This window comes from Grammomys surdaster, unplaced genomic scaffold (genome assembly GCF_004785775.1).
Source record: "Grammomys surdaster isolate TR1022 unplaced genomic scaffold, NIH_TR_1.0 168, whole genome shotgun sequence".
In the NCBI taxonomy this organism is placed as follows: Eukaryota; Metazoa; Chordata; class Mammalia; order Rodentia; family Muridae; genus Grammomys; species Grammomys surdaster.
The window spans coordinates 9505772-9526385 of record NW_021604616.1 but is presented as its reverse complement, the minus strand read 5'-3'; the positions used below and the strand labels follow the sequence as shown (position 1 = coordinate 9526385).

Here is a 20614-nt window from a genome sequence, read left to right as displayed (position 1 = left end):
CAAAGATAGACCATGACTAAGAAAAAGGTCATATGCCATAGTTCTAACAACATTATATTTGTTTACTTTCATATAACAATAGAGATACAAAAAGATTATTTTAAGTATAATAGCTATTATTTTCAAAAAATAATAATGAATCATGGAGAAAAGGGTAGCAATAAAATAGAAAGCTATAAGTGAATTTCGATTTGGATTGAGAATTCACAAAAATTTACAAAAAATTAAACGAGAGAAAAATGAATAGAAATCAAATGAACAATATATATTAAAAAACAATACAAATATTTAACATGAACAAGTTGTGACACCAGCAATTCCCAGATGAGTTTATATACCAGAAAGGGAATTACTAAATAATATGTGTGTAAATGTCAAATTTCAAATGCATGTGGGGGTAATCAGCTAACAATCAACAGCTTGACAAGTCACAAATTTTGTCAAACTATGAATATAGGCTCCAAGTTGATTGTTATGGATGACTCATATTTTGCTTTGGGTAACAAAATATATTTCTAAATGAACCTTTACACTAAGTTAGTATACAAAGCATAATGCCATGAACTAGAATTCTACTACATTATAAAGGATATCATTGAAATTATGACAGTTGGTGGCTTCAATATAAACACATAAATTGAAACCGACCATTATAGATTGATTAAATGCCTTAAGAGCTTTATATATATTGTGTTGTTCCTTTTCAAACATGGTATATTGAAAATTAAATGAATAATAAATGTATCTATTACTTATATGCCAATTAAGTTTTTAGTATGATTAATTAAGGGACATTAAGTAATTAAATTACAATGAACGTTCTGAACTAAGTGTTTTTTATGTTTCAGGAAGAAGGAAGAATAATTTACTTCAAAAATATAAAACAATAAATTAAATGGAACAATTTATATCAAGGAAGGATACAAGCATTTGACATGACCTACTAATGAGACCTGAGGTCTTAGACTCAGAGAAGGTGAATCACCATAGCTTATGTAGTTTTCAAACATTGAAAATAAATGGCCTTCATACTATGATACTATAATGTAGTTGGATAAAGAATAAAACCAGATAAAATTGCATGCTTATTCTCATTGTGTTACATATTTTAAATTGATATATGAATGATCCCTTTTATGAAGTTGTTAACATAAAAGCTAAATTTATTGTTTCAACTATATATTAGGAGAATTCTTACTTCTACAATGTGTTTTTATCTTAATATGATTAAATAAATTCTTCTCTGGTCTCAACAAGATAATGTAACACTTGGGACCAAATATGAAGGCAAGGAGTGCTGTGCTGGAAGCCAAGATAGAGAAAACTTCCATAGCCACCATGATCTTCCCTTTAGTGCTGTGATACACAGGAAGAAAGGTGACCCAGACACAGAAGAACACCAGCATACTGAATGACAGAAATTTGGATTCGTTGAATGTATCAGGCAAATTTCTAGACAAGAAGGCCATGGTATAACTCCCAAGGGCCAAGAAACAGAGGTATCCCAGGACAGAGTGGAAGGCAACAGCTGAGCCCTTGTTGCACAAAATGATGATGTGCCCATGTTCAGTATGAACATCTTGGTCAACGAATGGTGGAGATGTTGCCATCCATATTCCACAAAGAAGAAGCTGGATCAGGGTGCAGATAGGAATGATGTAGTTTGGACCCCTTGATATCATTAGCCACCTTACCACTCTTCCTGGAAAACTGACTTTAAAGGCAAGGACCACAGTAATAGCTTTGGCCAACACAGTGGCAAGTGCCACAGTGAATGCAACTGCAAAGGTGGTCTGCTGAAGGATGCAGGAAGCTGTTTTGGGCTGACCAATGAAGTTCAAAGAACATAGGAAACAGAAGGTGAGTGTGATGAGCAAAATGTAACTCAGAGCTCTATTATTGACCTTGACAATAGGAGTGTCTCTGTGTTTCACAAATATTCCTATAACAAAAGCAGTGAGTGCAGATAAGCACAAAGCTATGCCGGCTAGAGCCATTCCCAAGGGGTCTTCATAGGCCAGAAAGCTCACAGATTTTTGGTAGCAGTTGTTCTTCTCGGTGTTCGCATAGTGACTCTCTGGACACTTTACACACTGGTCTACATCTAGTCAGAAATATAAGTTATCTTGAGATCAGGAGTCCAGTCAATGGTGATTCCATTTATTCTGAAACATTTCTAACTACAGGGACTGTCACAGACATTGCTGTACTTTGTTTTCCCAGGGTCAAATCAATTAGTACAGTGGTATGCATAATTTTAGATTTACATAGTAAACTTGTTCCTTAAATATTTCTTTTTGTATCTATTTTTACATCTAATAGGATTTGATCCAATTTTAATTTAACTAGTACCATCACACTCCTTCCATTCCCTCTGTTTTTACTCATAACTCCTAATGCTCTCTAACTTTTACATTTTAACAACCACACAGTCTACTTAGTACTGCCAGTTTATGTACAACTGAGAATGGCCTCAGTGGGAAAATATGTAGAATTTCAAGCCCTACTTCTGTTAAGAATAATATTGTATCTTTTCAGGTATTCATCAACTTTCAGTAAATTCATTAACAATAATTAATATTATTATGATTAATAATTGTTAATCATAATTAACAATTAATTATGATTGTGATTTAAATTGTCCTATCAATTCCTTTGTTCTTTTATTGTACTCTATTCCTCTGTCATTACTGACAATCCTGTAAAACTTTAGAAAGAAATTAGAATACTAAATTACATTTAAAAACCTACTATGGCCCTGAGAGTACTCATCATTCATAGATCCCTTTTAACTTAAGTATAGGAAATCTGGATTACAGAAAATATGTTTTGCAAAATTTTTCACAAAATACTTTCTTATATGTGAAATGTAAATTGACTTTTCTCCTTAAAATTCTGTGTGTTTCAAGTTCTGTTTATTCTGTGCTGGAGTTTATGGTATAGATCCTATTACATTAGATAGTGCTCAATAATCACCCAATAATACGTTTCTATAACATTTGAGATAAGCATATATTTTCACCTAGATAGAATATTCTTGGAAAACATGAGGGATTTTCAAAAAAATTTGTGATACTCTGCTCTGGAATTTTTAAAATTTTTGTAAATATTGTGATTAACATAAAACAGATGTTCCATGATTTACATTATGTTATTTTGGCATATGTTTTACCCAGAGATTGGCTCTATTGTGAAGTGTGGACTTGTTGAATGAAGTATGTCACAGTAGGAGTGGGCTTTAAGAGTCTCATCCCAGATACCTGGAAGTTTGTCTTTATCTAGAAGATTTCACCTGAAAATGAAGAACTCTTAGCTTATCCATTGTTGTGCCTGCCTGGACACTGTCCTTTTGGAGACTTGTGGATAATATACTGAACCTCTCAACCTGTAAGCCAGTCTCAATGAAAGTCCTTATAAAAGTTGACTTTTGAAAGTGATTGTTCACAACACTAAAACTCTAACTAAGACATATGTTAGTAACTATAGTGGAATAATTCTGTTATGTGCCTGATGGTGTTATTGGTTTTAAGAATGTGGATTTTCAGATTTTGGATTTGGAAAGAGAAGAATGCTTTAAGTGGGGCTTAATGGGCTCTACTTGTAGGACTATGGAACCTTTGTTACTTAGGGTGATTTGAACTGTGGAAACCTGGTCCTAGAGGTTTCAGAGGAAAAGAATTTTTAGATGAGGCTACTGTTGTCATACTTTGGTGAAGTATGTGGCTCCATTTTGCCCTTCTCTAAGGAGCCTAACAGAGGCTAAAACAAAGAGATTTATATGAATTGAATTCACAAAGAACCTTCCAAAAAATTAAAATGAAATTATATGTCTATGTCTCATGCAGAGCATTGTCATATAAGCATACCAAGCTTTGAAAAGAAAAACAGGATACATATGGTTCAAGTAAAAATAAAGGAGCCCCACAAAATAAAATGGAGCTGAATCCTAGTTTCACAGAAAGAGTTAAGAGACTGTTGATATCTGTGCAAGATCTCACTAAATCAAACTACTTTTTTGCATTTGAAGTTAAAAGGGGAATACTTCACACTAGTAAACTGGAATGAACTACTATCCAGAAATAGAGGGTAAACCTGTGATCCAGATCTTGAGGCTGAAAGACACAGATTTTTTTACCTGGATCATGGGGAAAAGTGGCCATGAAAAGCTTAGGCCATGGCATGGTAGTACAATGCTTTAATACCAGGAGACAAAGAGAAGCAGATCTTGGAGATTAAGGCCAGCCTGTGACAGAGCAAGTTTCAAGTAGAAAAAAATCTTAAATCCAGGTGTGATATTACATGCATTACATCTCAGCATTCCGGAGATACAGCCATACAAATCTTTGAGTTCAAGGCCATTCTGTAGAGTTAGTTCAAGGACAGCCAATATTATGGAGTTAGAGAATTGTAAAACAAAAGTTGGTAATATGATAAGAGGGAGCCATATTCCAGCCCCAGTAATCAGCTAAGCTCAGCAGCATTTCGCCATATGGCTATGGATTATGACTTAATTAGAAAAGGGCACTACTAGAACAATTGATGCTGGCTAGCTGGAGCTAAGAAATTAGCTATAAATAAAAATAGATCAACATTATTGAGGTGAAATTATCTTGGAGGTATTTTCTAAAGAGATAAGGAAGCTGTGTTCTAGAGATAGGCAAGGTTGTACCTTGACATGCAGTTGGACTTGGTATTAGGGTCACCCCTGTGGTACTGGATTTGTAAGTAAGAAGGGGCCACTAGAGAGTAGCTAAGGCTTGGTATTGTGAGAAGCAAGGAAATGTCATTGGTGAAGGAAAATCCTCAGTTGCAATTGATGGCGCAGGACTGGAGGTATCCTGAAAAGATGATGAGGCTTATCACCATGAAGTGAGCCTATGAGAGGCTATATTTGAAGCCTAGCTCTAATGTAAGAACACAGTGTACTGGAAATCCCAAAAGCATGGAATGATAACCAACACCAAATCCACCCACAAAAATAGTGGATTCAAGCAGAGCATAGAGTGCTACAGAGGGCAGAGCTGGAGAAATAAAGAAGCCCTATGGAGGAAACTAGATGATCATGTGCAGATCTCTGGCATTGAAAGAAGAAGCCATATGTTGAAGTTGCCTTGGAAGCCTTAAAATGTCAAAGATTTCAGAGCCATGGGATATCTGCTGAAGAAATTGCTAGCAGGAATTGGAATCAGCCCAGAAACAAGAGGTTTGTTACAGTCAAGAAAGATGAAAAAGGAGTGGAGATCTGAAGACCTTCTTGACATCAGACATGGAGATCCAGAGTTTGGAGTTTACCCAACTGGTTCATGTCTTGCTTTGTGGTTTAATTATGCTGAAGAGTTTGAATAAATCTCAAAAGAGACTTTGAACTTAGATTTTTAACATTGTTGAAACTGTTATAGAATATGTGGATATTGTAAGTTGGACAATTTTTTTTGTAATGCTAAGCCTATTTATTCCATCAACTCAAGTGTTTAAACAACCCTATAGAGCTAAAGGAGTGAAAAGTCCTAGTTTGAATAAGCTTGGCCCAGGTAGTGGCACTGTTTGTGGCTCTGGCCTTATTAAAGGAAATGTGTCTCTGTGGGGCATGGACTTCAAGACACTTACCTTACATGCCAGGAAATCAGTCTTTTACTAACAGCCTTCAGAAGACGATGTAAAATTCTCAGATCCTCTACGTCATGCCTCACTGTATGATGGCATGATCCTACCTTTATGATAATTGACTGCACTTCTGAATTGGTAAGGCAGCCCCAATTAAATGTTGTCCTTATAGGAGTTTCCTTTGTTATTGTGTTTGTTCATAGCAGTAGAATTCTAACTAAGACATTGGGTTACACAATATTTCTATATTTCATAAACTATAATTGATAACCAAAGTGTCTGTTTTGTTTCATTAACAACATTGAAATAATATTTTAACATATAAAGAGTAAGTGTTACCTTACTCTTCTACTTTCTGTCAGCAATATTTTCAAATTTACAGTGTTCAACATTTCTTTGAGATATGTACTGTTGTACAATATGTGAATGACACATCATGCATACACAGGATACATTGGAAAATTCACTTTATATGTTCATGTGTTGTCAGTGTGTGTGTGTCTGTGTATGAGTCTGTGTGTGTAAGGATTTTGCTTGGGTGAAATTTTCAAAGTAAAATTTATTATCATTGAAAGTTGTTATTTAAAAAAGAGAATGTGGGCTCTTCATAAGAATCCAAAGCCTCAATATGAAGTTGAGAATTGTTGTTTCAAAATTTGTGCAGAATTGTTTTGGAAGTTGGCTGGGGATGGCATTGAATCTAGGCTTTGCTATTGGTTAGATGGCCATTTCTACTATGTTAGTTCTACTGATCTAAAAGCAAAGGAGATGTTTCCATCTTCTGATATCTTCCTCAATTACTCTCTGCAGAGACCTGAAATTTACGTCCTATAGATTTTTCATTTACTTGGTTAGAGCTACATGAAGTTGACGGTATTTGTATTTATTGTAAAGAGTATTGTTTTTGTAACTTCCTTCTCAACCTTTTCTTGCTTATGTATCATAGGGTACTGAATGCTTTGAATTAAATTTGTATTCAGCCACATACTTAAATGGTTATATAAACTATAGGAATTCTCTTGTAGAATTTTAGATATGAAGAGAAGGTTCAATGTACAAAAATGCATTAATGTAATCCGTGATATAAACAAACTCAATGAAAAAATCAAACAATTATCACTTTAGAAAATAAAAAAGCATTTTACAAAGTACAAAACCCTTTCAAGTTAAAGGCATTGGAGAGATCAGTGAGTAAATGTTCTTACCTAAATGTAATAAAAGCAATATACAGCAAACCATCAGCCAACCTCAAATTAAATGGAGAGATACTGGAACCAATCCTACTAAATTAAGGGACAAGACAAGGATGCCTACTCTCTCAATATCTATTCAATATAGTGGTCAAAGTTCTAGATTTAGCAATAAGACAATAGTAGATCAAAGGGTCACAAATTTGAAAAGAAATAGTCAAGGTATCACTATTTGTGGATGATATGGTAGTTTAACATAAGCAATCTCAAAAAATCTACTATAATCTTTCTACAGATAATAACTTAAACAAAGTGACAGGATAATAAATAAACTCAAACAGATTAGTGGCCTTCCTTTACACAAAGGATAAACAGGATGAAAAAAATTAAAGAAACAACACACTTCACAATATGCAGAAATAGTATAATATATCTTGGTGTAACTCATTCCAAGTAAATAAAATATCTGTGTGATAATATATTCAAGTCTTTCATGAAAGAAATTGAAGAAGACCCTAAAAAATGGAGGAATTTCCCATGCTCATAGATTGGTGGAATTAACATAGTAAATATAGGGAGCCTACCAAAAGCAATCCACAGATTCAATGCAACCCCTATCAAGATTCTAACATAATTCATCCCAAGCATTGAGAGAGCAATTTTCAATTTCATATGGAAAAGCAAAAAGCCCAGCATTGCCAAAAAAAAAAAAAAAATGTAACATGAGAAGAACTTCTGGAGGAATTACCATCGCTGATTTGACATGTACTAAAGAACAATAGTGATAAAAACCACATTGTATTGATAGAGAAATAGACAGGTCAATCAAGGAAATAGATTTCAAGACCCAGAAATAAGCTCACATACATATGGACATTTTGCCTTTGAGAAAGAAGCCAAAAACTTACAGTTGAAAACAGAAAGCATATTCAATGAATGGTGTTGGTCTAATCAACAGTCTGTATTTAGAAATATGATACCAGATCCTTATTTATCAACTTGTAGAAAACTCAAGTACAAGTGGATCAAAGAACTCAGCATAAATCAGAGAATTTACAACAGAGTAGTCTATAATGTCTGAAAGCACTTAAGAACTAAAGTCCTAAGTGATCAGTGAAATGCAAATCAAAACAACTCTGAGATTCCACGTAACACCAATTAGAATGTCTGGGATCAAAACTGCAGGTGAGAATACATGCTGGCAACTATTCAGAAAAATTGGAACACTTCTTTATTGCTTTTAGGATTGCATACTAGAGCAACCACTCTTGAAATCGCTCTAGCACTTCCTCAGAAATTTGGAAATAGACCTACTTAAAGACCCATGTATACACTCTTGAGTATATATCCAAAAAATTCCCACCATATAACAGGGACACATGTTCGACTGTGATCATAGTAGCCTCATTTGTAAAAACCATAAGCTACATGGAAACCAAATATCCCACAACAGAAAAATGGTTACAGAAAATATGTTAAGTTTACACCTCATGAAGGAACATTGATGAAATTACAAACTGTCATCCTGAGTGAGGTAACCAAGACACAAAAGGCCATACATCATATGTGTTGGGTAATAAATTGAGAGTAGCCAAAAAGCTCTGAGTACCTAGGATACAACCCACAGAATTTAAGAACTTTAAGAAACAGAAAGGCCAAGACAGTGGGTGAAGGAATGGGATAAAGAACTGTGGGAGGGTGGCCTCAGAATGGAGACCCTGAATGTATAGGAAATAAACAAACAAATTCATTATATGTGGTGTGTGCATATAGATTTGGAGTATTCCTTCATTTCTATAATAGGAGGAAACAAAAAGGCACCCAAGGATAGATAAAAGTGGAACACAAGTTAAATGCTTAAATCCTGATTTGAAGGCAGCAACAGAAAAAAAAATAGAAACTTATAAATCTTATCACCAGTCCCTATCTGTATACCAGTCCCTAAAAGACCACAACCCATAATTTTTCCTAATGGGTCCAGTAACAAGATAAAAAGTCTGTTAAATGCTAATTAAAGACAATCCAGAATGTTAGCAAGATCTTCAGTTTACAGAAGACTACAAAATAACACTGTTTTCTGAACACAGATATTTTGTTCCCATAAATTCATAACACATGAGAAAAAGGTGTTAGATGAATGCCAGTTTAAACCAGACCATATTTCAGCATAGATATTGAAGGTATATGTAAAGATATTTCCTCCCAGAAAATGACGTATTAGCAATTGATAACTACTGGGAGGAGAACTAGTTTTCTTTTTCAGTGTGCAGCACCCAGTTGGTTAAAAATCTTTAAGTGACATGCACACACGTAAATATAGATGAGTATCATGAACTGTGTTACATAGTTTAATAACAAATTTTGGGAGTTAGGGAAGGGGGAAATAAATCTGGAAGTACTAGACTGGTGAATGTGATGAAAACACATTGTATGAAATTATCAAAAATTAAATATAAGAAATGGGCTATCCCCATAAAGATGTAACAGATTTTTGAATTACATGAGTCTTAAAAATCATTAAATACATTTTTAAAAACTATCTTTGATACTTCATTAAAACATGTTAAATGGCACTGTGAAATAGAAAACATTGAGAAATGCAGGGGAAAATATTTTATCTTCCAATACCTGTATTGGCACTGGATGAAAAACATAAATCAAAAATGATTTGTAATGGCTGTGCTGAGCTATTTCAAGGGGGTGGTAATAAATTATGACCTTTAAATTCTTTTTAAGAAGAAATAAAAAATATTATATCTCACTTCTACTCAGGTCATTTTCACTTACTAGCATATTATGGAATCCAGTGGAGAAATAGGAAGTTTTCTAAAAAATCTACACTTACCTGTATCATTAGAAATCTCATTGTCTGCACAAGGAGTGCACTTGTAGCAGCAGATGGCCTTGTTCTCCAGGGTGACTTTTCTGTATCCAGGCCCACAACTCACACTGCAGACTGACTGGGGTATCTGAGAAAAATGACAAAATATTACCTAATGCTTAGGGTTTTATGGTAAATCATAAAAAGAGAGTTTTTGAAAGTCATACAATGAAGGACAAAGTATTGTTATTAATACCTAGAGATATTGAAAAGATTATTTGTAGTAATAGGGAACGGGTAACTGGTGGTGGCCACCTCAAAGTCCCAGATGCCAGGAAAGCAAGAGACTCACAGGATCTCTCTTGAATGACATTAGCTGAAATACCTCACAGAAGGGAAGGAGAACTTCTAAGGATCATATTTATAGGTTAGTTAAGGCCCTGGTTGAGGGTTGGGGCCACACACACAATTCAAAAATTTAACCCACAATTGCTCCTATCTAAAGAATTTACAGAGACAAAGAGTGGGGCAGAAACTGAAGGAAAGGTAATTCAGAGACTGCCCCACCTGAGAATCCATCCTGCATGCAGCCATCAAACCAAGACACTGTTACTGATGCTGAGAAGTGCTTGATGACAAGAGCCAGATACAGCTGTCTCCTGAGACATTCTGCCAGTACAGTAAAGATGCAGATTCTTGCAATCAGCCATCTGAGTGAGCACAGGGATCCCAATGGAGAAGTAAAGGGAAGGATTTAAAGAGCTGAAGGGGTTTGCAACTCCATAGGAAGAACAAAAATATCAGCCAACCTGATCCCCCAGAGCTCCCAGGGACTAAATCACCAACCATAGATCACACATGGAGGGATGCAAGGCTCCAGCTGCATGTATAGAAGAGGATGACCTTACCTGGCATCAATGAAAGGGGAGGCCCTTGGTCCTCTAAAGGCCTGATGCCCAGTGTAGGGAAATACTTGCAAGGGCAATGAGTCATGAATAGTGTATAGAGGGAGAACCCTCATAGAAGTCAGGGGTTAGAGGATAGTATAGGGGGTTTGCAATCAGGAAACTGGGAAGGGGGATAGCATTTGAAAAGTAAAGAGGAAAAATAACCAACAAAATTATTTAAAAAGGAAATTTTTTAAAAAGACAGAAAAGATTATGACCTCAAGAAAGCAAATGTATTTAAACTTTGCTCTGAGAATTGTCATTGTATTAAAAAATTTGGAATTTTAATGAGTTAAGGACACTTTTGTGAAAAATTTGTGATTAGGAACGTGATATAGGAATCCATGGGGTCTGACTTGTCTAACACTATCTTTGTTCTTTGTGACCACTATGTTGTGCACCTTAACTTCAAACATTGCTGTGAATCTTCATTGTCAATTTGAGAGGATTTATAATTATCATGGAAGCAAATAAATGTATATTTTAGGAAGAAAAATAGAGATAAATATAGCTAAGGTTAAAAGGGTCAGTTAAATTATAAGGTCACTATTGTAGAATATAGAGGAGATCTGCAGTATTGAATGCTTACTGCATTCAGAGGATATTACATCAGCAGCACCCTCTTACATCTGAAAATCATACATTTTCAAATATGATCCCCTATACCCACTAATTGTTCTGTAAGTTATTTCAAGTTATTACTAAATAGTGGATGAGATAGGACATATTGAGAATTGAGGACAATTAAGGGATGTTTATGGAGTTATTATATGATATTTTGAAAAAAAATTGTATAGGCTAAAGCACTTGAGTGTTTAATTACTTTTAGGTGACATTATATGAAAAGTTATTGAAACTTTGTTAAAATTTAGAGTTGCTGGTGAAATTATGACACAGTGATTGGGAATTGAAAAGTTAAAATGTTTCCTCAATTCCAGGTTTCTAATTTTATATACTGTTAATACATATGGGTAGAAACATTCTCTTTCCTTTTCCTATGCCTGTCAACAGTATGACAATTTGATGGGATGCTTCTATCTTTGGTAGAGAATGATACTTCTAGAATCATACATCAAAATATAGTCTTTCTTTGGAAACCATCCCTCCCTCCTACCTTCTACTCACCAAAGTCTGTCTTCTTTACACTCATATCTTAAAAAATGGAAGAAGGAACACAGTCAAAGCAAAAAGCCCACTGTTCCCCAACCAAAACAGGCAGGCAAAAGACTAATAAGACAAAAAAGGTCAAAACAAAGCAAAACTAAATTTAAAAGTCACTAAAAATAGCAACAAGTTAAAAAAAATGGTCTTTCTTCTAAAAGTCATTTTTGGTCATGATTTTTGTCCACTCAATAAAAAATATATTTGATCTTATTTCATGATATTAATCCCAAATGAGAGATTTGTCTCCAGTATACTAACACATGAGCCATTTGAGAAGCAAATTTTCTCTTACCAATGTCCCACCCCGAATTTGTGACAAATGGAGAAAAACTAATCCTCATATGAGTTAACAATGGGGAACTTACTGAACACTATATAATTCCATTGATCTGAATCAAAGAAAATGAAAAGCCAGTATACTAGTATGACTTTATGATATTTTGCACTGATACTCAAAGTGTAATGAAACTTGAGTCAAGCATCATTATATAACAATACATAATTCTGTTAGTAATATAAACACAAAACATTTAGAAAATTCATAACCCACCTCTGAAAATATTTCTGGCCATTGTATCATCTGTTCATATAAAGACAACTGTTGACCCTGGGGAGCATTTGCAGAAAAAGATCCTATTTTCACTTTTAGTCCAAGACCCTTTGGTAAATTCCAAAGGTTAAGAATGTCATAGTCTGTGTCTATTGTCTGTCTCCAATCTGAACTCCATTTGTCTCTCACTTCAATGTCCTTCAGGAAAGTGTTAAGCTGAAAGACAAACATAATTTTATATTACATTATGACCAAGGGGAAGAACAAATTGTGGGTTGTGGAATGTGTCTTATTGTTCTTAATTTTTGCAGTGAACAACATCAACATTAATGAATATTCCATTAATTGTGACTAAGAGAAAAATCTGAGTCTGCAGAATGCCATTACATTTTTATTGATCTCTCAGGGAAAAATTTGAACCAAGCTCAAGTAAGCAATTAGTGATAATTGTAAAGATTAACTTTATTGAAACTAAGGAAAACCTACTCACTTTTAGAATGTGTTCAGAGTCCCAGTTTTTATAATGAGGGTGCTGATGTCTAGAAATTAACTAAAAGGCATCATTTCTAAATAAACCAACCATCATTGTTTCAATAAAGTGTCTCTGTTTTAATTTCTCTTGTAACCAATACATGAAGCAATGTGTTTTTAATTGCAACTATTAACATGAGAAGATTGTACACTAAATATTGATGACATTAACTTGATTCTGACTAAGCATATTTGATCCTGGTATCTTGCACACCATTTCAAAAAATCATACACTTGAAACTACTTTGACATCTAGGTGGGGTTAAAAACACAAAAATTCTGTGATTGTGGTCAAGATAATCTGAATTTTACAATACCTAAGTTAGTACTGTTGCAAATCTCATAGGTCAGAGAGCTGAAAATAAAATACAGTAGAAATGTTATTACCTGCCATGGAAAGAAAAGCATCTCTTCTCCAATTTCATCTGGTTGCATTTGAAGTTGCTGAAGTCTCATCTCATGGAGGCTGTGAGCCACAGCATACACACCATTGTAAATATTAGTACTCTCTTCACTCATGGCCACATCAAATATGTGACTAGGTAATACATCCAAAGAAGCATTGGTTTGACAGTTGTCCAAAACATTACAATTAATATGAGAAAATGAGCACTTGAAGAACAAATGCCACAACTTGGGAAGATAAATGTCTTCTGGATATTTATTAGGATTAACTGTTTGAATAAATTTGGTAAACTCAATATTCTCTCTATAATTGTGCTTAAAAATTAGGCTTCCATGGAATGTGTCTAACATGAAATAATCAGCATTGTCAATAACATGATGTTCAATATTCATGACCCAGACATTCCATGTCAATAACCTTTGAGCAATATTTCTCATTACAACTTCTAGAGAATCAATGTCACCATAAATAATTATTACATTTGTCTCATCAATATTTTCCCAGAATTTGGCAAAATATGCATTCCATGTGGCTGGGATCATTTTTACAAAAGCTAGGCAGATTTGTTTTCTTTCCATCTCCTCTCTAAAATCTGACAGAATTTTATTTCCTTTGTGGTCATCAGGGATGATGAGACCAACCCAGGACCACCTAAAATGAACCATCAAGGAAACAATGGCAAGTAAAAGAGATGTGTCCTTGGAGGCCATCTGGTGGAGAGACGAATACTGACCAAGGTCACTCAAGAGAGGATCATAAGGTCCAAAAGTAATCTGAAGCAAATTGAAATGAAGAGCAAGAATATTAATATCAATAGAAACTTCATTCCTGATGGAGTAGATGAAAACAGGAGAACATTTTCAAAGAACATTCCATTAACTACATTTTAAAGAAATTTCTGTTAAACCTGTAAGTTTCAAGGACATACTTGGGTTTATTTACTACACCAACCTTTCTCTTACAAGCCAGAGAAATCTGGATTGAACACCATGTGTCTGGGTACTGTTTAATGTTTGGATAACTTATCACTCTTTCTCTTTTTTTGTCATAGAGTAAATAGTATTTTTATTAAAATATATTTTATATAATATATTTACATTATACTTTCCCCTCCCAATACCTCTCATCCTCCTCATTTTCCAAGCCACCCAAATCCACACCAATTCATTCATTCTTACATTGGAATAAAAACAGTCATCTAAAATGAGAGGGAAGAGAAAGAGATAAAAATAAGGAAAGTTGACAGGAGCTTGATATAGCTTTTTCTATGATGCCTGACTAATACAGAGGGGATGCTCCTGGTCAATCAAAGTACTGAAAACAGGGAGGACAATGGAGGAGGTTTTGAAAGGACAGAAGGAGCTGAAGGGGTTTACAACCCCTTAGGAAGAACAATGATTTATCTCCACCTCCATCTCCTAGATCCCAGAGACTAAACTACCAAACAAAGAACACTCATGGAGAAACCCATGGCTCCAGCTGCATATGTAGCAGAGGCCTGTCTTGTTAGGCATCAATGGGAGGAAAGGCCCTTGTTCCTGTGAAGGCTCGATGCCCCAGGGTAGGGGAATGCTAGGGTGGTGGAGCAAGAGTCCGTTGGTGGGTGGGTGAGTAACTTCATAGAAGCAGAGGTAGGGAGGATTGGATAGGGGGGTTCTGGAGGGGATACCGGGGAAAGGGGATAATATTTGAAATGTAAACAAATAAAATAACCAATTAAGAAAAAACAAGCAAAGTAGAATAGAAAAAAAAAGCCAGAGAAAAACTACAAGAAATACATACAGACACTGAGACACATATATTTAGACACGAACAAAATTCAAAAAGTACAGTCACAAAACATAATATATAGAAAAATATCTGCAGGGTGAAAAAGTACCCAGACAACGCATTGTGAGTCACAAAACCCTCCAAAAATGCCATTGAGTTCAACATGTTTTGGACATCTGGGCCATGGAGCCTGCTCTTAAGGGTGGTATGTATGTCAAGTGAGACTCCATTGGAGAAAACTAGTTTTTCCTGTGACAGAGTTTATCAACTGGAGAAAGATTCTGGGTTATGAATATAAAATTGTGTTCAGTTCTCCTCTCATTGCTGAGATCCCATATGGTGTAGACCTGTCCAGGTTCTTTGGATGCTGCCTCAGTCTCTGTGTGTTCATAGTTACATCAGTACTCTTGTGTCCAGAAGGCCTTATTTCCCAGTCTTCCATTGCAATTGTTTCCACCTCCATTCCACAGGGTTCCCTAAGCTGGTTGTATCTGTGATGCAAGCGACCTTAGAGCTTAGGATGAGACAGGATCCTCCCATTGATGTTATGTTGGCCTTTATTAGTCTCTGTATTTTTAGTAACCCGAATGTTTCATGGTCCCTTGTATGTATCAGGAGCAGAGTCACCACACATAGATGCTTTCCTGGAGACATTCACATTTCGATCACTCTTTCAGTTTAAAGACACCTATAACATGAACAAAAAGTACTGACTCTCAGTTACCACAATCTAAATTTCTCACCTGTGGAAATTTAAAGAGGCCAAAAAATGTCCCAATTTGGGCAGATGTTATCCATGATGTTCCTGTGAGTCCAGCAGTGAAATTTCTCTTTTTGCAATTGTAATTAGGTAAAGCCTTTCCCTGATGAGCTGTGAGCCAATTAACAGCATTCAGAAGTGTTACCTTCTCAGTGAATCTGACATTGTAGAAATCAAATCCAAGAGATATATTGGGTAAAAGATTGGGGTTCCTATTGATCTCCTCAATGGCATATCGCAGAGCCAAAATATACTGGTAGTTCTTAAAGTTATACCTGTGTAAGTGTCATAGAAATACATAAGAGATTGGACATATATACCACACATATCTACACATTTTGTACAGTAAATTTTATACTTAAACTTTGATTATACAAAACATGCAATTTAATTTCTTCACCATGAAGAGGTGAACTAAATTAGGTAAATGTTTTAGGGTTTTGAAAGATCTTTTACCATTACTACTTATCAATTATAGATCCTCAAAGCATATATTATTTATATTTTATATGTTGATTCTTTACACGTTGTTTACAAACCATGAACCATATTCCTCCAAATAAAAGATCTGTTGGAATCTAGATTTTTGGAGTTCTGGGATCTTCATTTATAAATATTTACTATTTTATTATAAGTTCATCCACTTTTAAAACATAATATGTTAATTAAATTATACTCCAAAGTAAACATCATGTCATATGTGGTTGTTGAAGGTATTACTCTGATATATTTTTTTTGTATATGGCAGCCTGGAATGGCTAGTGAACAAGCATAGAAAAAATTGCTTCTGTATGTAAATAGATGAGACTAGAAAGAATATGTCATCATGCACTCTATATTTTTATCGTTATGTGTATTTGTTGTTTATGTATTTGACTGTTTACATGTGTGTCTCTTAGTATATGCAGTTGTATGTAGTTCAGGGAGTATGAATTCAAGACAAGACAACCCAAGTTTGATTCATAGCAATTCACATTATTTATAAATAGTTTATTTTATTTATTTACATATTTTTGTATTTGCATTGTATTTATTTACTGTTCAGTTGCTTGCTTCATTTACTCAATATCACAGACTCTATAACTTGACTCTAAGTTGTTGTGTATATTAGGCTGGTCTTGAACTCAGAAGTACTTACCTGTCTATTTCTCAAGACTACTGGGAGTAAAGTCTTCCACCAGCATGCCTACCTGCTGGAATTCCTTATTTTTTTTTATCACATATGCCTGAATCTCTACACAGCAAAATTGTTGAGATTCTTTTTCTTTCCTCTCTCCTACCCTCTATATGATCACTGGATTACATGTATGTACTAAACCTTTTGAGAGGTGTGAACTCAGGTCCTCACACATGGCGTGTTCTACTCTCTGAAATATCTCTTCATCTGTTGAATAGTAACTTTTGTGGAAAAAAATACATTTTACTATGAAAGATTCCCAATCCACACTGACAAAAATATCATTTACTTTCTCTGTCAAAGTGAGTTGATCACAAAACAAAATAAAACAACAACAACAAAAGTCATTAAGGTTTCATAGTATATATTTTTCTTCTCTATCAATGATTAAAAATTTAGTTAAAAATCAGTGGGACGAAAATAAGAACCAAAGTTAACAATGAGCTCAGAGAAACTGAATTTTCAAGACACAAGGGAAATTATATTTATGATCTCATCCTAAATATAATAACATGTAATGACCTGTGAATGTTCAAGTGAATCAAAACACCAGCAAAGAGAGTGAAGATCAGCATGAAGTCCAACCCGCATATAAGAGGAAATTCTTCTTAGTTAAGGTTTTATTGCTATGAGGAGACCAAATGAGCACTGCTACTCTCATAAAGGAAAACATTTAACTAGGGCTAATTTACATTTTCAGAATTTAGTCTTATTGTCATGGTGGTAACCATGACAGTATACAGGCAGAAATGTTTACAAAATTTATCTGAGCATTTTACAACTTAATCCATAGGGAGCAAAAGCATAAACTGAAACACACTGACTCTACTTCTTCTTCTTTAATCTATAACTCTACCACCAGATTAACACACTTTCTCTAACAAGTCCATACCTACTCCAAGGCCACACATTCTTATAGTGCTACTCAGTATGCTCAAAACTTCTAAAGAGAATAGTTAATGGGAATATTCCTGCACAAATCACTACATTCCATTCCTTGACCTGAATAGGGCTTTAGCCATAAACTAGAGATAAATGAATTTAGTCCAATTTAATTTCCCATACTCTAAAACAGCCTCAAGTGTGTGTGAAGCTCAAAATTCAAAGTCTCTTCTGAAATTAATGTATATGTGCAATGTAATCTCCTGAAAAATAAAATTTAAAGATCACATACTTTCAACATATAATGGCAAAGAATTTACAATACCATTTCAAATTTCAGAAAAAAAATATAATATATTCAGAAAATATTGCGTAATGATAAGATTAAAATCAACCTGTGCAAATTCCAAACTCAACAATTCCATGTCAGATTTCAGATTATTCTTTAAATCTCCAACTCCTTTCAATTCTGTGGACTTAAAAACACATCTTTCTCTTGGGCTTCTTCATTCCCTGTTAGCAGTGCTTATGGGCAGTTATTCCATGCCTCTGGCATCTTAAATCACAAGACAATCCAGGCTTCTCCTTTGGTGTTTGACAAAATGGCTCCTGTAAGTCTCTTTGTACATACATCCCTGATATAATCCTGGCCTTAACAGATGTCCTCAGTCACAAAGAAAGATGCCATAACTACTTTCTTCAATCCTTGACTCTTAATGCCAGAACCACATGACTGAACCTGCCATGTTAGGATGCATATGAGGGGTGGAACATGGCTCCCTCATAAAATTAAATCTTCACCAGTTTTCTGTTCTTATTGCTTTCATTTACATTCTAATTTTGGATATCCTGAAACTCAATCTGAAAACAAAGCTGGTGGCCTTAAACTCCTTTTAATAAATTGGAAGCATAGCTGGGTGGAATTTTGCCCAGAGATTTTCACTCCTTTTATTACATTTAACATCATGCTTTTTTTTAAATCTCTGTATATGTTTGAATAGAGCAATTAGTTTAATAGTGGTATTTATTACTCTTTTTGTCCTCAATCTGTACATTTTGTATTTTTGTTTTTCAGTAATTTAGTTTTTTGTAATTTTTATGTGTCTTCATATGATTAAACACTAATGACCACATGCCATTGATTTCTCTGCTTTACTAAAAAAGTCCCAAAATCAATATTCCTCCAAATATGAAGCAAAGCCTATTACAGCAATTAACCTTTCTCTTATATCAACTTGTGTTTTTCTTGCATTTGGCAGATGTGCAGACACACAATGACCCTAACATGCCTCATAAAGGAAAACATTTAACTTCAGCTTACTTACAATTTCAGAGATTTTGTCCATTTTATCATGGAGGGAAGCACTGCCATGTGCAGTCAGAAATGCTCTTTCACAAAGAACTTACAGTTCTACATTTTTATCCACAGGCAGCAGAAGTGAAAACACTGGGCAAAGTTGAACTTCTTAGACTTATAAACCACCCCTCCATAGGGGGGCACTCTAACTCTATCAAGGCCACACCTACTCCAAAAGACCACTCAGTATGAACGAGGCATTCACACAGTAGTCTATAGGGCCCATTTCTACTAAAAGCATAAAAATATTTCCTTTTGATAACATCTGGAAAAAGTCTCAAGTTTCTTCAATAATGTGATTTCTTCTAGACAAATAATATTCTAGGATGAATTCAACCTGAAAGGTACTTGGGCAACATAAATTTAACTTCATTAAGAATTGTTTCTCGAGACAGATGAATGCTGGTACAAGAATTGGTTTTCAGCCTCTCCAAGCTTGTCAACTCTATTTCCTCCCATCTTGGGACCATTATTTGGGTTCTTTTTGCTTTTTTCTGCTGGTCCCTGACCCTCAAATAGGCAGATTAACTCTGTGATACAACAGATAAATAATTTGGTAGCAAAACCTACTCAGTTACATTATCATAAGTTAGCTATGGAGGACCACGAGACTCAAGATGAGGTTGTTACCTTATATAGGGTGTTTCTAAAACCAATCTCCACCCAACCTAAAAGGGTGGACTTCTGCCCCTAGACCAAGCAGAGAGGGGCCACCCAGAACCCCTTCTGACAGGTGATCTAAATTCTTGCTTAGGCTGCAAGGCTAAGCACTGCAAGGGAATATAAATAAAAGATAAAAATATCTATCTGGGTTCCCTGAGGGACAAGCCTGACTGCATCGGGGTTGACGTCAAAAGTATCCCCTCTCCAGGAAAAAGACATCGGGACTAGTATGGCCCTCATGTCTCACTGGACAATGACAGGGGGACTGTGGCCATTACAAGGTCCCCTTCAAATACTGGAGGTCAGGCCTCTATCCCTGCCTTCACAAGTTTAAAATTACCACAGCCCTTCTATACTTAGAGAAGGGAGGAGATGTCAGGGGCAGCCTTGCTTATACACTGAAGGCCTAAAATCAGCCATAGGCTTAAAATCAGCAATAGACCTGTCATACATGTATACTAACACCAAGTCTTGGGTCTCAGTGGAAAAACATTGAAACAGATGGCTATAAGCTAATGTCAATAGGCAGCTTTTGTGGAAATTTACAAGCCTGAGTAGTCATAGACCTTGTAAATAGGTAGCCTTGGCAGACAATACCAACTTAGATAAGGACAAGCGAGTCATAGGCAGAGTCATAGTGACTTGTCCCTAAACCTTCACCCAGCCGATATCCGGTTCTGAAGATATCTGTATTCCTCCGGAACACCCACACTCCAGTGTCATTCCCTTACCTACATCCTGCCTTTCTGTGTTTATAACTCCTGTGTGAATGAATTACGATTTGAGAAAAAA

At 35.2% G+C, this 20614-nt stretch overlaps 1 protein-coding gene across 1 annotated transcript in view; it reads right to left on the bottom strand.

Annotated features, from left to right (window-relative positions):
• Positions 1 to 1175: 1175 nt before the first annotated feature.
• The window catches only part of LOC114620334 (vomeronasal type-2 receptor 116-like), a 28617-nt gene continuing 9178 nt past the window's right edge, over positions 1176 to 20614 (bottom strand). The window contains exons 2-6 of the mRNA XM_028766426.1: positions 15727 to 16018; positions 13195 to 13986; positions 12277 to 12492; positions 9640 to 9763; positions 1176 to 2104 (exon numbers count right to left, since the gene is read on the bottom strand). Of these exons, the coding sequence (XP_028622259.1) occupies positions 1176 to 2104; positions 9640 to 9763; positions 12277 to 12492; positions 13195 to 13986; positions 15727 to 16018 (2353 nt within the window). The remainder of the gene's footprint in view (positions 2105 to 9639; positions 9764 to 12276; positions 12493 to 13194; positions 13987 to 15726; positions 16019 to 20614) is intronic.